Source organism: Gossypium hirsutum, chromosome D03 (genome assembly GCF_007990345.1).
Source record: "Gossypium hirsutum isolate 1008001.06 chromosome D03, Gossypium_hirsutum_v2.1, whole genome shotgun sequence".
NCBI lineage: Eukaryota > Viridiplantae > Streptophyta > Magnoliopsida > Malvales > Malvaceae > Gossypium > Gossypium hirsutum.
In genome coordinates this window covers 52,155,049-52,173,206 of record NC_053439.1, presented here as the reverse complement: position 1 = coordinate 52,173,206, position 18,158 = coordinate 52,155,049, and the positions used below count along the sequence as shown (strand labels likewise).

Genomic DNA, 18,158 nt, shown 5'->3' with positions numbered 1-18,158 from the left:
ATGAAAAGGATAATCACCGCTGTAAAAAAAAATTACTCAATTCCTTTTTCGATAATTTTTATGATTATTTTGATTATACGTACTTTTTAGCAAAGATTTGGATACAAAAAGTAAGCTTGCAGCTGTTATTTTAGATTTAAATGGCGGAAAATATAGAAATAAGTCCTGATCTATAGATCATGTTGAACGTGAAGGAATAATTATTCATGAACAAATGAGAATCTTCACCATTATTAACAAATTGGTCAATTATAGGAAAGAATTAAAGGGTCTTACTCTACAAACAAAATCAAAACAATTTACTTGACTTAAATGATATAGATACTTCAAAGGTAAATTTTGTTTCTTGTAATGATAACATGCCACACAGTTATAACAGTGCAACATTGAGTACTAAGAAAATCAACAGAAATAAAATCTTTGGAAAATAACTTGGATCAAGTTAATTTGAGAAAAAAAAATTAATAAAAAAATTATTATTGGTGTTATGTATGTTAGAAATATACTACTGTAAACAAAATCGTTAGTACGGACAGGAAATTAAGCTAAATGTAAATAAATAAAGTAATCATTGTGTTATGAGATAATTATTGCTTTAGAAGTAATTTCGTCTCGATCGGTGTAATTGGAAATAGACGTCACTCTCTAAGGTTAGCACAGTACTTCCAAATTCGTACACCCGAATAAAGAAGATGGAGCTCAAAAGGATTGCTCTTCTCATAAAGTCGAGAAATAAACTGGAAGAAACTCGGGTAAACCACACTAGGTTCAATTTCCAGGAAAAATTGGAGGAGTCACAAACGGTCCTGCTTAAAACCCAATCTCCTAAATAGAATATCGCACTAATGTAATTTAGTAAAACACCAAAATTTTTTAGAGAGCAAGAACGGGAGAGAAAAGAGAGAATTGAGGTTTCTTATTTTTCTGTATTGTGAAAATTAAGTAGAATAACCTGCTATTTATATTATTTTCAGAACGGACCAAAAGGTAAAATAGTAGTGACGGTTTTCAAAAATAGTAGAAGATTTTCCTCAACAAAAAATATTCAGTAATTATTAGAGAATTTCCGATAAATATTCTACAACAAAAAGTATTTTGAAAAGATATTTTGAATTTTACGTAAGTTATCTCTAAAAATATAAACTTTTTTAATAAGTTATTGTAGCTAAAAAGCCACTTAGTGCTATGAAATTTGAAACCAACACTATTTGACATATCTGCTATAATAAAGCTTAGTTTAAAACATATTATTTATTTGATATAGAAAGAAAAAAATATTGCTTGGTAACTCTCATACCTCCAATGCCCTAAGTTATGGTAATATTGAATTAAATTTCACTTATGGTAAAAAATTGATTCTAAAGGATGTTTGATATTGAAAGAAAAATTGATTTCTGACTTTTGATCATGTATTTAAGCATTTATTGGTAAGTGAAGTACTAGAAACAAGGGCAATGCTTGGCTCTAACTCAGGCTGTTGTAGAATTAGCCTGGGATTCGTTCTACATCTTGAGAAATCCTGATCTCTTTCGTACAATAATCACTCACTCACTATTTAAGGGTACCCCTCCCATGTGGTATGTAAAGGCACGCCCTGCCCTCTTGGAATGATTCTCATATGTATTAAAATGAACAGTGAAATTAAATAGATCATCCAATCCAACAGGTAACCTACGGTTCTACATTACTGGCTCCTGGTCCATTGACCCCAGCTCCAGCTTGGTTCATAGAGATATGGGCTAGAGAGGGCTGAATCTAGACCAAGGTGGTCATCCAAAAATGGGTTCCAGAAACAGTGGAAGCCCCATACTTCAAACACATAGAATAGTTGGTGTGACTTCCAATGGGCTTGTTATTTCTTATAGGACTAGCAGTCTAGCATTAACTTGTTCCATTTTATTTTTGGTGTATTAAAATTTAAGGAAAAAAATGGGAGAGCTATGCCAATGAGGCGTTTGTTGTGTTTGTAAAAGCTATAGTTGGGTAAATTATGTATATCTTGATTAGATATTCAATTTAATCTTAAACATTAACTGATAACTTATAAGGTATGTTGTTTTATGTTGTTTAAATTTTACTGAATCCGTCAATTGGATTAAGAATTAGTTGAGGTATTGGTTCGAAAGAAGGCATTAGACCATTGATTTGTAAATTGATACGAACCGGTTGAACTAGATTTTTTTATTTAAATATATTTTTATTTTTCATGAATTTCTAATGATTTATTCAATTAAATCGGTTGGTCAGCGAATTAGTGGTCTAACTGGTTCGACTACAATCTAATTCTTAAAACTTATTTTTTTTAGTATTTTTCATATCTGTTTTACAATTTATATTTAAAGTTTATGATTGTTTTTATGATTGTTTCCCTTAACAATATCTTCAAGATTCGAATATGGTTTATTTCCTTAAAAATACAATATATATTATCACTCCGTTGAACGCTAATTAGCAATTGCCACTATATCAAGAATTTAACCTTTTCTTTTTTATAATTTTGATTCATTTTATATTTTAATCAAATAGATCACTGGATGTGAAAGTGTGGAAAAGTTGTGGCATGGAAGGGAAGCATATATTGTTATCGAGGCTTTCGGAAAGAGGAGATGGTGATGGTGATTGAGCATAAGAAACAAAGGGGCAACATTTGGGTATTAAATCGATGAAATGAAAGAAGAGAGGCGTAGAGCATGTTCTCTCTGGTCAATTCCCCCCAAAACGTCACTGTCTACTTTGTCAGTGTCCATCACCGGACCAGACCAGACCAAGGTTTTGGGCCTTCTTTCTTATCCTTTTATTTGACTTCATGAGAATGGATACGAAGATTTATACGTAACACAAGGTTAATTCTTATTTGGTATCTTGGTAATTATTTTGATGTTAAGATTTGAATTTTTTATAAGTTAAATTCTAAATTTGACATTTGTTCTCGTAGAGTTTGAACTAAACAATTAATTATTTTCACATTGGGGTTTGAATTTTTTTATTAAGTTAATGCTTGAACTTGATTCCTGTATTGGGCTTGAACTTGATTCCCATATTAGGGTTTGAACTTGGCAATTGTTCTACATTGGTGCTTGAACTTTAGGATTTTCAAGACTAACTTGGACAAAAAAACCTTCAAATGGAAATAAGTGCCAAATACATGACCTAACTTGAATAAAAGAAAATTTAAGTCCTAATGTGAAAAGTTGTCAAATTCAAGCATTAAAAAGTGATTTAACCCTACACATATGAAAACTTTCTAACTCCGCTGTGAAGTTTTTTAAATCTTCGTAGATCTTTTCAAGGGTTGCCTTATATGTCTAATTTCGAAAGTACATTTGGAATATAAGAGGTTTGAACTAAATATAAGGCTTAATAAATGAATTCATACAAAAAAAATAGGTATATTTAAAATATAGGATGAGTTTTGGCTCTAACATTCAAAGCATGAGCCCTATTTAGCTCTTTCTTATTTGGGTTAATGTACTATTTACCCTCACAAAGTTACACGCAATTATCACTAGTGCCTAAAAAATTATTTTATCAGTTTGGTACTTGAAGTTTTCAATTTGTTATTATTTTGTCCGGCCGTTAGCAGACTTAAAAAAGGGTGATGTGACTCACTGAGAGCGTGCCACGTCACTCAAACTTTATTTTTTAGAAATAAAGTAAAAAAATAAAAACTGGGAAAATAAGAAAAAAAATAGAATTATTATAAAAAAACCAAGAATTTACAAAAAAAATTCTATTTTTTAAAAATACAAAAAGTTTTCAAAAAATTTAGAAAAATCTCAAAAAGTTTTAACAAATTAGAAAAGATATATAGAAAGTTATATAAAATTTTGAGAAATAAAAAAATATTTTTCTGTTTAAAAATACATAAAGTTAAAAGAAAGTGTGAAAATACAAAAAATTCAAAAAGATTCAGAAAAATCTCATTTTTTTAGAATTAGAAAAATATGGAAAGGTTTAAAATATTGAAAATATTTTTTTTCACTTTGCCCATAGTGTAATATATTTTTAAAGATTTTGAATTTAATAATCAAATTTAAAGTTTTCTACATAAAATAAAGAAAAAAACCAACCGTTTTTAATTTTATATTTCCATTCACACATTTTAAATCTTTCCATATTTTTCTGATTTCTAAAAAGAATTGAGATTTTTCTGAATTTTTTGGCATTTCTTTTTTTTGTAATTTTTCTCTTTTTTAAATACTATTTTTAATAGAAAAATATTTTTAAAATTTTTTTGGAAATTTTAAATAACTTTTCATATATTTTTTTATGATTTGTTATTTTTTTAAAATTTTTCTGAATTTGTTTGACAATGTTTTGTATTTTATCTCTTTTTTGTGTTTTATGTATTTTATAAAATTAAATTATATAGTTTTTAAATTCAGGCATTTTTATATAATCCTATATATTTTTTTCCTATTTTTAAAAAATGAGAATTTTTTTATATAATTCTATATATTTTTAATTTAATTCTGGAAAATAAAGTTTGGGTGGCATGGAGCATGGTGCACTCTCAGCGTGCCAAGCCACCCTTTTAACGCCGTATAACAGCTGGGGCAAACTGATAATTAATTGAAAACTTCGGGTATCAAATTGATACAAAAATTCTTTTGGTATCAAAGTGATAATTGAGTATAATTTTGGGGGGCAAATATTAAATTAATCCTTTTATTTTGTAATACATTTTAATTTTAATTTTATATATTATATAATTTATATCAAATAAAACTGAATATACAATATTATAATGTAAAAATAAAAACATGTTAAATTAAAAACTGATAATTTTAAAAAAAATAAAAAATAATAATATGTGCAAAAAAACGAGCTTTAATTAATTATTTACAAATGTAAGTGAATTTGAACAAAATTTAAAGTTTATGTTTCGAGTCAGTCCGAACTTAATGAAGCGTAAAGTATTTTAATATTTATATCATACATAGTTGAAGTCCGGAGCTCAACTCAGCCATGAATACTTCTATTCTTGAGAAAATATTCTATATAAAATAAACATTTAAGAATTTTCTAATATTAATATTAGTTTTCAAATTTAATAAACAATATTAAAAGAGAGATGGGGGATTTTTTTAAACAATTTTTAAAAATAAAATTTAGAAATATTATATTGTCTATTTTAAAATAATAAAAACAATAAAATAGTTACTCAAGAAAAATATGTTATTTATTTCGTTTAAAGAATATAAATTCCCAAATAAAAAACATTGACCATATGACTCTTTGCTTAGTCTTGCACTTCACTTAAGTCGCCTTCAATCCAACACTATTGTTCTTCTACATTCTCAAAATTATTTTTTTATTGCTTAAGGATGCCTTTAACATTGTTTTTGGAATTAAAAATATATAAGAAATAGCTTTTGTTAATGAATCTTGGTTGAGGGATATTATATTTAAATTTTTTCTATGTGTAGATTCTGTTCAGATTTATTTTAATTTAAGTCTCATCGTGTGCATGTCATATATGTAGAACAATCAATTAATAACGCGAAAAGAAAACATAGAGGAAAGTCGAATTGAATTGATTAAATTCTGAAAACAATTGAATGCCTTATATAGGCTTACATTAACACTCTCCCTTAACACCAGTTTACTTCCTTTCCAATATACAGAGCTGATGACAAAAACCTTCGATTTTGTTGCCACTCAAGCCCTTCATGAATAAGTCTGCGACTTGCTCTTTCGTCTTAAAATGTTGCAACCCAATCTCATCTTGCAACGCTTTCTCTTTGATGAAGTGATAATGAACCTCCACATGTTTAGTTCTTGTATGAAAAACTGAGTTCTCCACCAAACGTATTGCTAACATGTTGTCATAGAACAAAGGAGTAGCATACTGTGTTGGCTAATTCAAATCTCGCAACACTTGCACGAACCAAGTACTCTCTTGAGCTTCCATCGTTGTAGCTCAATATTCAGCTTCTATTGTCGACAATGACACAATCGATTGCCTTTTACTACACCAAGAAACCGCTCCTGACAAAGCAAAAACACATACCTAATCGTTGAGCATTGAGTATCATGATCACCCACATAATTAACTGTTGCGCGGAAGCGTGTGAAAGAGTAAAATTATTGTACTAAAAAATCACACTAAGTTCAATTCCCAGGAAAGAGAGGTGAATCACGAGGATCACTTAAGTACCAAGTCTTTCCTAGCCAGAATATCCCTCTATCGTAATTTAATAGCACAATAAATCACTACAATCACACTCACAAAATATGAACATTAAATAGTAAAGAACACCAAAATTTTAACGAGGTTCGGCAAATCTTGCCTACGTCCTCGGGCACTATCAAATATATTTCACTCCAAAATACAAGTGAAACTTTACAAATAGGGAGAGAGAACAATGCCTTAAGTAGAGAATGGCAAATGTGGGATGATGAGAATGAGCAATGGTTGGCCTATTTATAGTTGAGATTCAAGGGCCACCTTGCAAAGTCCCTATTCACTTAGGGACCAAAAATTGCTATTATCCCATGCCCAACACTAAATAAATATTTGGTGCCCATAACTTTGACCTTTCCAAGGTATGGGTAGGTATGGGAAAGGTATGTGCAAGGTATGGGATATATTCTAATATTAACATCATAAAAACCAACTAGCTTGCAGTCTCCTCCTTTCTTGTACATAACACCATAACCAAGAGTACTCTTCATATACCTCAAAATTCGCCGAACAATTTCCAAGTGAGGCTTCTTTAGACTTTGCATATATCAACTCATCACCCCAATTGTATAAGAAAAATCAGGTTTTGTCAAAGTTAGATTAAACTACCAACCAATTGCCAATACATATTGTTGCAATTTCCAAAGCCTTCCCTTTATGAGCACACATCTTGGCATTTGGTTCCATGGGTGACGAAATTTGCTTGCAGTTCAATATTCCAAAATTTTTCAACAAGTCTTTAGCATACTTTTGCTGATGAAAGAGGATCCCATCTTGACTACAATCAACTTCCAAACTAAGAAACTGTTTTAGTTGTCCAAGTTCTTTCATATAAAAACGCACAAGCTTGAATCTGCACACGTTATCGAGTAGTTGTTATGAGTCAAGAATTCAGCAATCTTGCCATACTAGGCCCTCAGTGCTTGCTTAAAACCATAGGGCACCTTTCGAAGCTTGCACACATACTCTAGATAATTTCAATTCTAAAAATCCATCGGCTGATTCATGTAAATCTCCAAGTCTAGCTCCTCGTGAAGAAACACATTCTTCACATCCATTTGCCACAAGTTCAAGCCTTTACTGGCTGCAAGTGCAATCAAAACTCGCATCGTTGTAAGCTTCGCCACCGGACTAAATGTTTCATCATAGTCTAGTCCATACTACTGACAAAATCCTCAAGCCACCCAACGACTCTTATGCCTCTCAATTGATCCATCTGTGCGATGTTTTATCTTATAAATCCACTTGCAAGAGATAGACTTTACATCTTTTGGCTTTAACACAAATTCCCATGTTTCATTTATTTCTAGTGCAATAATCTCTTCTTCCATGACTTTGAGCCACTTCGGACTTTTAAATGTTTCCTTAAACGTATCTGGTTCCTTCTCATCTTCTTCGACTATAGCAATGTTGGCCTTGGCATACTTGGGATTTGGCTTTCTTTCTCTTCCCAATTTCCTTAGTGGAGCTAATGCTTCTAGTTCATTCGACTCATCTTCACCATTAAGTGGTTGATGCACATAAATTTTGGTTGAATGTTGCAGTACATCAGTTTCAACTGGGCGTAGATGCACGCCGATTCGCCAAGGTCTTTGAGTTTCAGCTTCATCATCAACAACCTCAGCTTCTCCCAAACAAAGGTGAATTTGAGAATCCTGCCACTTATGCCTAAAAGCATCTGATTGTGGCGATACCTCCTTCTCTGATGGACACCATGAAGATGACTCATCAAACACCACATTTTGAGATGTATAACACTTTCTGGTTGTGGGATGACAACATCTCCATCCTTTCCTTTGGTTGTTATATCCTACAAAAATACACAAAATAACTGTGTTGTCCAACTTGCCACGTAAATTATCATAAATAAATACATAACAGACACATTCGAACACCTGAAAATAACTAATTATAGGTGTCATGCTCCACAATTTCTCAAAAGGAAAAAGAAAAGATAACCTTTGTTGAGGAAGCCTGATCACATCAAGTCACCTCTAACTATATTGTAAAAGAAAATTTTCATGGTTCTAGAAATAGTCCAACTTTAGATGGTAATCATGTAAAAAAAGCCCACCTCGTATCCTTAAAACTCTTAAAATAGGACTCTTTCCACCATTAAGCGGAAATACATGTTCAAGATACCAAAACTTAGGGGTGGGAAAATTTCAGGTACTGAATTCTGTTAATCGGTCAGTTAATCGAATTAATTCGGTCGGGAGTTGGTTAATATTTTTTTAGAAGTTCAGTTAACGATTAATTCAGTTCGAACTCGGCCTGTTAATCGAATTAATTGAATTTAATAAATAATATTATAATATATAAGTATTCGGTCGGTTCGATTAATTTTTTGGAAATATAAATTAATCGGTCGATTAAGTCGGTTAATTTTTGATATGTTTTATACTTATTTTAATCAAAAGTAAAAAATATATATAAATTTCGGTTAATTCAGTTAACCGACCAAATTAACCGAAAAAACTCGGTTCAATTAACAGTTAAGGGTTTAAAAGGGTCTATTAATTCAATTAATGATTATTCGACTCGATTAATCAGTCGGTTAATCAATTAAACACCCTTACCAAAACTCTGTCCAACCTCTCCCACAGCACCTCAAACTTTTAAGCACCCCTTGTAGTGTCTTTCCACACCGCTAGAATATAAAACACACGCGACCTCCGTCACAAAATCTTGCATCAACCATACTCAAAAACGAAAGCTATTACTTCAGATTGCTATGATTATCCTAAATTATTTAATTAAAAAATCAATCGATTTAGACTTGAATTTGTCTTCTACTTATGACCGAAAACAAAAGGTAATAACCGACATGATATGCCACACCGACAAATTAGATAAACTGCATCATATTATATTAATATTTTAGGTGGGTAGTTGGAAATTGTTTACAAAAATCATACTTTTTATCTTTTGTGGGTTATCCTCAAAATCATGATTTTCCACTTTGAAGGTGCGTATAAATCATAATGTTAGAGAAGAATCGAGCAATGTAGGAAGATAACGAGGATATCTTAGAATATTAATAACATTGTTGCTTTTAATAATATTGCAGATTTTCCAATCTTGACAAGTTAAATCAATGTGTATTTTCAACCATACACGTACATGTAATTAGAGAATAATTTAGCTTTATTTAAGAGTAATAATGAAATTAATCTTTAATAATGTTTACAATTTTTTCTTAATTTGATTCTATTTCATAGTTAAATTTAATTATTAATATTTTTTTAAAAATCAAATCATATACATAATAACTAATGCATTCATTTTTTTTAATGATGCTGGTGCGGCAACCTGAATGCCAATCTATATATACTTTATGCTGACATAACACTATTTATCTTATTTGTCACGTCACAAAATCATTTAAAAAATTATAAAAATATTTTAAAAAATATAACAAAGTTAAAAAAACAACAACATTTAGTACTGCATGTGGATTGCCATGCAAGTTGCCATGTTTAAAAATAAATAAATAAAAGGACTAAGTTCTTTGAAAAAAAGCTAGAGTGACTAAATTCTAAATGTACGCAGAGTATAGAGATTTAGAGCATATTTTAACTTTCAACAAGTCATATCTAAGTTGTACATATGGTAAGTACAATTATATTTAAAATTTAATCTATATATTTCAAAAATACCGCACATCAAATTTGATCTAAAATTAACAACTAATTTGAGGGAATGACCTAATTAAAGTGATATGTACCCTTTGATGGTTCATTCAAAATTTTTTTTGAAAGATTGAGATTGATTTACATATTAGGTTATAGTTGAAGTATCTCTAATAAAATTAGTCTTATTTTTAGTATGGGAAGGGACAAATTTTTTTAATTAGTAGGTATAAATTTATAAAGGGTAAACTATTAAAATAGTCACTTTTTTTTGTCTCATGTTATATTTTAATCATTTATGTTTGAAATGTTACGTTTTAGTCACTTATGTTATCGTTTTGTTTCGAAATTGTCACTTTGTCGTTAAGATCTGTTACCCCTCAAATGATAGTTTGACGTGGCAATTAAAATGGGTTTAAATGCCAACGTGGATGTCCAGCCAAGTAAATTAATTATTGTTTTAATTAAATAAATTTAATTAATTAAATTTTCTAAATTAATTAAAGGAAAATATTAATTTAGTTTCTCACAATAATCAGATTAATCCTTTAAACGAAAAAAAGAACCTTTTGGTCTCCTTTTTGTTTTAGTTTTCGTTTCCATTTTGACTGAAAAAACCACCCATTTTCATAATCATCTTTGTTGAATCAAAACAATAGAAATCAAATTAAGTGCTTCATCAATCGGTTGGATTTTGGAAGAATAAAGGATCAATTCAATAAAGGGTCCAAGCATGAATTATAGTAAGTAATGGATCTTTTTGTTCTTTACCCGGGTTTTGGGTTAAGATATTATGGTTTTTTTGCAAAAAGATGGTCAATCTTTTCATGTTTTTCTGTATATGTACATAGATAAATGACATGTTTCATCTTTGTTTATTTGTGTATTGTGGGCAACCACAATAGTAAGCAGGTATAGAGGTTGGTGCTCCTTTTCTTCTTCTTCTTCTTTATCGTTCTGTTCTTCTCTTTTTTTTCTCTGATGGTAAAAAGAAAAACTCAACTATTGCTTCTTTTTAAATCGAAAAAGATTGAGTTTTAGGGTAAAATTTTATATTCTATTTTTTTAAAAAAATTAACTTTTCTCATCTCAACTGGACATTCACGTTGGCATTTCAAACCCATTTTATCTGTCACGCCAGGCTATCATTTGAGAGGTAACAGATCTTAACAGTAGAGTGATCATTTCGTAACAAAATAATAACGTAAGTGACTAAAATTTAACATTTTAAAAATAAATAACTAAAATATAATCTGAAACAAAAAAATGACTATTTTAACAATTTAACCAAACTACAAATAAACAAGTAAAAAACAAAACAACATAAATAAATGAATAGTGTGGTGAGGTGTGGTCCCCCGACGTTGGGTGTCGCCTGTCACGATCTTAGGTAGGGGGATAGGACAGTTACAGCTGTGACGTTGAACCCACTTCTACTTCCACCACCACCCCCAACGCCGATGCTTCTCTTTTTTGTTCTTTTCTTCCTTTGGAATTACGTCATTAACCTTCTATCTCTTTTGGTTTTTTTGTTTTTTCATTTTTCTTTCAATTATATCTAACATTTTTATTTCTTTTCTAATGATTTTCTTTTTAATTTTTCGTGCAATTATCATATATATTGCTAAGATATTTGACTACTAACATATTTGTTAAGTTCTTGATTAGCTTCATCTTCTAGAAAATGGGGAAAGTTTTTTGGCATGAATATTAATATGGTTTTTGAATAATATAATTGGAATTGTTTTGGTTTTTATTTTATTTGGATCATTTTAACCCTCATATTGTCATTTTCGATCTACTTCTGATATTTTTGTGGGTTTCTTATAAGTTTTTAGTCTATTTTTATTAATGTTTTTAAGGAGTTTTATTTAAATATTATTAATTTTAGTTTTTCCTAATATGTTAGTATGTTGTGATTATTTTTTAGAATGTATTATATATATAATTACATGTGTCATCGTTTCATGGTTTGAGACTAATTTTATTTGGATCAGAGTGGTATTTTAATAAAGCACTCCCAACGACGATGACTCTAAAATTTAGATTTAGTTCAAATACGTGTAAAAGAAATCCATTTCAACAACATTAGATATCAAGAATATATATGTTATGTTTTAAAGTTTACAAACACAATACAATTGAAGTACAAGTACATATTCATGGATGATAACCACCAAGTGCATAATCAAATTATTATAGAACAAATGGACCAATAACTAGATCAAATAATCAAGCTATTACATCACAAGCAAATTATGATCGGAAACAAATTAGACTATGAATGGACTAACTGGACTGAAACCTACACATGGTAAGGCTCGAAGACCTACACATTTAATTTGGGAGGGTTTGGATAATAATATTAAGCCTGAAAAATGGGTTTGGGTAGAAAAATAGGCCTGCTTAAAATATTGGTCGAGCTCGAGCTTGAACATTCAAAGCTTGAGCTTAACCCCGCCCTACCCATTTTAAGTTTATAATACCTTATATTAGGTTATTTTTATATACTATGTAATTTATAACACAATAAAAAAATAAACCTAAAATCTCGTGTGTTGACTTGATGGCTAAGGTGTTTACGGTCCAAGGTGTGGCCTAAGTTTGAGTTGCACTAGTCACGTTGCTGTTAGGACTTTACTCTTTTATTGTAATTCACACACATAAAAAAAACTATACTAAATATATAATACTATTCAGATGTAAATATTAAAATAATGAACTTTCCATCCACGTCTAACTTGTTTGTGGGGGCATAAACCTGACAATCCAACAAGTAAATCGAGAATCGTAACATCAGTTCTTCTAGTTATGGAGTCTCCATTGATCGAAGACCCATCAACAGAGCTACATGTTTCGGCTTTATCAAGGTTACGCCGCATGAAAATAAAAGATTATAGGGATCGAGCCTCCATCTTTCAACAAGAGAAGATAAATATATAGATAGGATAATTTAGGGTATGTAATATGGAATTTTTGTTTTCTGGTGATAAATAAATAAGTAGAATGAGATTTTTTTGTAAGATTTAGGGTTAAGATTCTGTTGGAATTTTTAAATGGACCTTGACGACCTTAGGCTTCAAGATTAGTTTAACTTAAAAAATCGTGATTTCGATCCTTAGAGATTAGGAAGGGTATGTAATATGTTGTTATTTAATGGTTAAAATATGCTTTTTTAAGTCACTATATTCTTTATAGGTTTAGAATTTAGTCTCTCTCTATTTTTATTTCAAGTAAGTCTTTTTACTTTTCAAATTTAAAAAGTCAGTTTAATTAAGAACATCGTGAAATTCGTTTGTTAAACTCACTAGTGTGACATTTTGAAATAGAAAAAATTATTCACTTAATAAACATGTAACAAAAAAAAAGGGTTATAATGAATCTAAATTTAACACAAAAATTTAAGGGTGTTTACAATTGAATCTGAATTTTAGAATTTAAAAAGTAAATGAACTAAAATTTAAATTTACAAAAAGTACAAGGACTTGAAGCATATTTTCACCTTATTTAAACTTTCTTTAAGAAAATTGATGCTATAAAAGAAAATCATGTGTACAAAAATTGCATAATATTCTATAAATGAGACATTACTTGTGAAACATTCATAAAAGAAAATTTAGTATATAAAACCATAATTAAAGAAAAATATACTTCTTTGCTTCCAAACCAAACATTTCCACCAAAATAACAAAAGTAAACAAAGGAAGCTACACTAATTTTACATGTTTTTATTGCTTAAAATAAAAACTTTTTTTTTGTTGCTAAAATCCTAAAGTGATTAGTAGGACCCAATGCCTAAAATTGTCCTAAAAAATTGCCTACCACCAACAATTGGAGATATATAAAATTTACCGATCACCATGAATTGTATAGTTCATTGTAAAAGATAATAATGATAATTATATTAATAACTCAAATATATTTGTTGATACACTATATCAATAGAATCGGAGAAAGAGGAGATAAGAAACGGATTGTTTAGAGAGTAGATTCCAAAAAAAAAAATTTTGAAAATGTATTTAAAGAAGGTTTTTCGGGTTGGATATTAAGTCACTAGAGTAAGTCGAACGGATCAGATTATGATATATTTTATTATAATTTTTAACAATATTATATATAATTTGATTATGTAGAGTTTATTTGATAGAATTAACGAAAACAAAGTTAATTGATTGAAAATACACATTTCATCATGAGAAAAACTAACAAAGATGAAATCACAAGGAACCTTATTTTGATAAAATTTTGAATCTCGAATTTTTTAAATCTAGGTCATTTGAAAATATTTTTATTCAATTTCGACACTCAATTTTGGATCATTGCAAATGATTTTTTTTCAAAATATTTTAAATTCACTTGGTTTTAATTGAATGATTCATAAAATTTTTATCGAAAAAAGTTTGAACAGTTTCAAATTTGAATTTATAGAATTAAATTTTGAGTCCATAATATATTGAGTTGTTCGAAAATAAGAATTTCCTACTGTAAGGACCATTTTAGAAACATATATTATACAAAATTATTTTATATAATAATGTTAATTTTACTTAAAGTATTTAAAATAATGTTAACTATAAAAAAGTTTGTGAGTGATCATTTCTCAACAAATCGAAATTATCCTCATAATGCGAATAGTTTTCCTTATCAAACAATCAACAAAGTAATTGACGAGGCTTTCCGTACCTTATGAACCTACCAACTCTTCAAGTGTTAGAAGAATTAAGAGACAAAATCCCCACCAAAAAACATATAGACACATCGACCTCGCCTCAACAAATAAATTATTATTTACAAAATATTAATTAAAATTAAAGGGTTATCATAAAAGCATTCCTCCAGCAAACCCGTCAAAATGGCAGCGCTTCCTCCAACTTAATTAATAAATTTGTACACAAAACGCCGAGTTTGGATGGGTGGTGAGATGCAGTACAGTGGATTTAACTTACTTTTTGTCTCACACTATAGTATCTAATCTTACCGTCACCGTTGTTTTTACACTAACGGCAAAGAAATACACCGTCCATCCAAACTTACCCAAAAATCGAATTAAAAAAAATTACCTCCAAACTATAAAAATATATATATTTTTAAAAACAAACTTTTTAGTTATAAGTAAAATTATATTAGTTAATAATTATAAAATTTATACATCTGATTGATTACACATAAAATTAAACATTATAAAACATAACTCAAATATAATCTACCATAAACCAGAATAACTTTGGATGGTAGGCCAATTAAATGAAAAATTTCCTTTTAAACCCTTAAAAAAATTGAAACTATCAATTTAAATTTTGAAATGTTTTAAATAAATTAAAAAAATGCATTTTGGTCTATTTTAAAAAACTAATAATTTATTTTAAGTCTTTTTAACTCAAATTTTTAGCTTAATTAATTTAAAATTTTATGATTTTATCTCAACCTCTCGAATCTCTTCTTAACTCCGCTCTTACTAAATAGAATCCTAAATTTAAATTAGATATAAATCTAAACAAAACCCATACATAATTTATATAAGATAAGACACAAATCCAAATAATAACATTTGAAAATTGTGAGTAACAAATACAAATATTTGATTGACATAAACCTTTTTGCATATAACATATGAAATGATTACTATTTCTGATTTGATCAAACGATTATTTTTATCCAATCAAACGTCAATATCCTTATCCAACCCTTTCTGGTGGTCAGTCCACTCATATACTAATAATAATAAAACAACATTATTGAACAATTAGTAGTTAAATTGTCAAAATAAAAAAAAATCTGAATACATTAAATTTTAAATTTAATTAATTTTTATTTTCAAAACATATGAATTTTAACATATATGTCTAACTAAAATTGTGTACGGACAAACATTGTTACAACATTGTTCAAAGATTATAAAATACTCATTTAATTTGCAAAGAGAAAACATTAATTAGCAATTAGTATTAGAATTAAAGAAAAAGGAGAATCTAAATTAAGTAAAAAATAATAAAAGAAGAGCACCAGAGAAAGTAGGCAGAACAGTGACAAGTGACAGCTCAACCCTCAGCCGACTTTCTTAAATAACTAAACAATGACGAAGTTAATTCAAAGTTGCCTTTATCACTTGTATTTTCTTCTTCTTCTTTTTTCTTTTAACTATTATTTTACTAACTTTATTTTTCTTAAATGGATGGTTGGATGATTAATTAATATGTAATTTCATTTTGCAATTTTACAGAAAAACAAAATAAATACGGGTGGATTTACACCATCATGCAAGCGAATTTACATGTAAAAAACACGTATTAATTAATACTTACGACGTCATATTATCTAGGAATCGTATCATATAAATAGAAAAATCTATACCGTTTAATGACAGACAGTATTATTACTTGAAGAAATCATAATATATTTAATTCAATTAAACATTAAGTTTTTGAGGCAGTTTTATGATGTTTGGATTGATTGAGATTTATTTTGGCGAGTTTGAATTAATTATTAATTATGATGATTAATTTTAATGATAATTAAAAGAAAATTTATAATAAAGTATCTAGAAGAAGAGAATTATGATTAATAACCTTGAATCAAATCAACCAACCCAATTCTATTGTGAAAAAGGAAAATTCAAGGTTGATTATTAATTACATAATTCACCAAACTGAAATCAAAACCCCACTTGCTTTTTTGCTTAAATAAAACAATATGTTGAAATAAAATTAAAACAAATCAAAAACCCAAGATTAGTTTTGTTTATCAAATTATAATTTTGGTTTTTCAATGTCATTATGAAATAAATACTAAATCGTAACTTTTAGGTCTAACAAGGACCAAAACAAATATTTTTCCATTTTCTAAAAAAATTACAATAAAAGAGAAAAACAAAAAGAAATCAAATTGTCAGTACATAGAACCAGCTTTATCTATTGGCTACATAATTTTTTTTTTCTATTTGGCCAAAATTTTCCATTGCTTTATTATCTGAGCTCTCCTCTTCCAAACAATGATTCTAATAGCCTAACACACCTTCTTTCTTTTTCTCTGATAAACCCTTTTCTCTTTAACCTTCAAAACCAAACAAAAGCTTTAAAAAATTCTCCCCATATCCATGCTTTTCTCTTTTTACACACACAGACATATATATTGAAAATTTTTCATGCTTCTTTAACTTTCCCTGCATATGTAAAAGTAAAAATGAAAACCCTGCAACATATAGCAGCAGTAAAGAGGGTGGTGCAGAAAGTCTTGTGACTCAGATCCCAATACACTTCCAATCTATATTACACCATTAGCGAGAAAATTTTTATTTCACTCTCAAGCACAAAGGGTTCTTTCTTTCTTTCTTTCCCTTGTGGTCCTTTATATATATATATATATCAAAAACCCTCTTTTTCTCTTTAGAAGAAAAACCCACTTTTTTTTTTGTTGTTGTTGGGTAAAAGCCAAAAAAAAAAATGCAAGAACCAGGTGGGTTAGGCATGATGAGTAGTGGTGGCGGAAGTGAAACGATTGGAGGGTTAAGTAGCGGTGAAGTGTCAGTTTCCGGTGACCAGAACCGTCATCTCAAGGCGGAGATAGCTACACATCCACTTTATGAGCAACTTTTAGCAGCTCATGTGTCTTGTCTTCGTGTTGCTACACCGATTGATCAGTTGTCTTTGATTGATGCACAGTTGGCAGAGTCGCATAACATTTTGAGATCCTATGCTTCACAACAACAAGGTCACTCTTTATCACCACATGAAAGACAAGAGCTTGATAACTTCTTGGTCAGTTCATCTTGTTTTAAATCCATTTTTTTCTTTTTTCTTGTTTTGTCTTTTGTCTTTTTGAAAAGGGTTTTTTTTTGGTTGTGGTTTGACATATTTGGTGCAGGCACAATATTTGATAGTGTTGTGTACTTTCAAAGAACAGCTTCAACAACATGTCAGAGTCCATGCCGTTGAAGCTGTCATGGCTTGCCGTGAAATTGAAAATAACTTACAAGCGCTCACTGGTTTGTCCCTTTTCTTTCTCTTGATAAAATAATTATCTTCATAGAATTATATGATTTTTTTTTATTTCTTTGTTTGAAGATATTCAATAATGTCGTGTTTTGGTGCGGTTGGTAGCAAGGCATGAAGGGATAAGGATTGATTATTTGGGTTAATTTTCTTACAAGGTTAACAGTCCGTACCAACATGTGGGTGCCGTAGGACCTACAAATAAAAGTCATACAATATTAGCTTCTATACATAAAAATATAGGTTATATATATAGGTAGGGTGGCTGCGGAATAGTTATAGTTTGGGGAAGAAGATTTTACCTTCGCTCCCACCCCAACCACCATAGCCAATACTTTGATTCTAAGGTTT

At 29.4% G+C, this 18,158-nt stretch overlaps 1 protein-coding gene across 2 annotated transcripts in view; it reads left to right on the top strand.

Annotated features, from left to right (window-relative positions):
• The first annotated feature begins 16,707 nt into the window (after window positions 1–16,707).
• LOC107929269 (homeobox protein HD1) overlaps window positions 16,708–18,158 on the top strand; it is a 43,082-nt gene continuing 41,631 nt past the window's right edge. For both annotated transcript variants that reach the window (XM_041090507.1, XM_016860638.2), the window contains exons 1-2: window positions 16,708–17,573; window positions 17,680–17,800. In XM_041090507.1, the coding sequence (XP_040946441.1) occupies window positions 17,259–17,573; window positions 17,680–17,800 (436 nt within the window). In that variant the 5' untranslated portion in view covers window positions 16,708–17,258. The remainder of the gene's footprint in view (window positions 17,574–17,679; window positions 17,801–18,158) is intronic.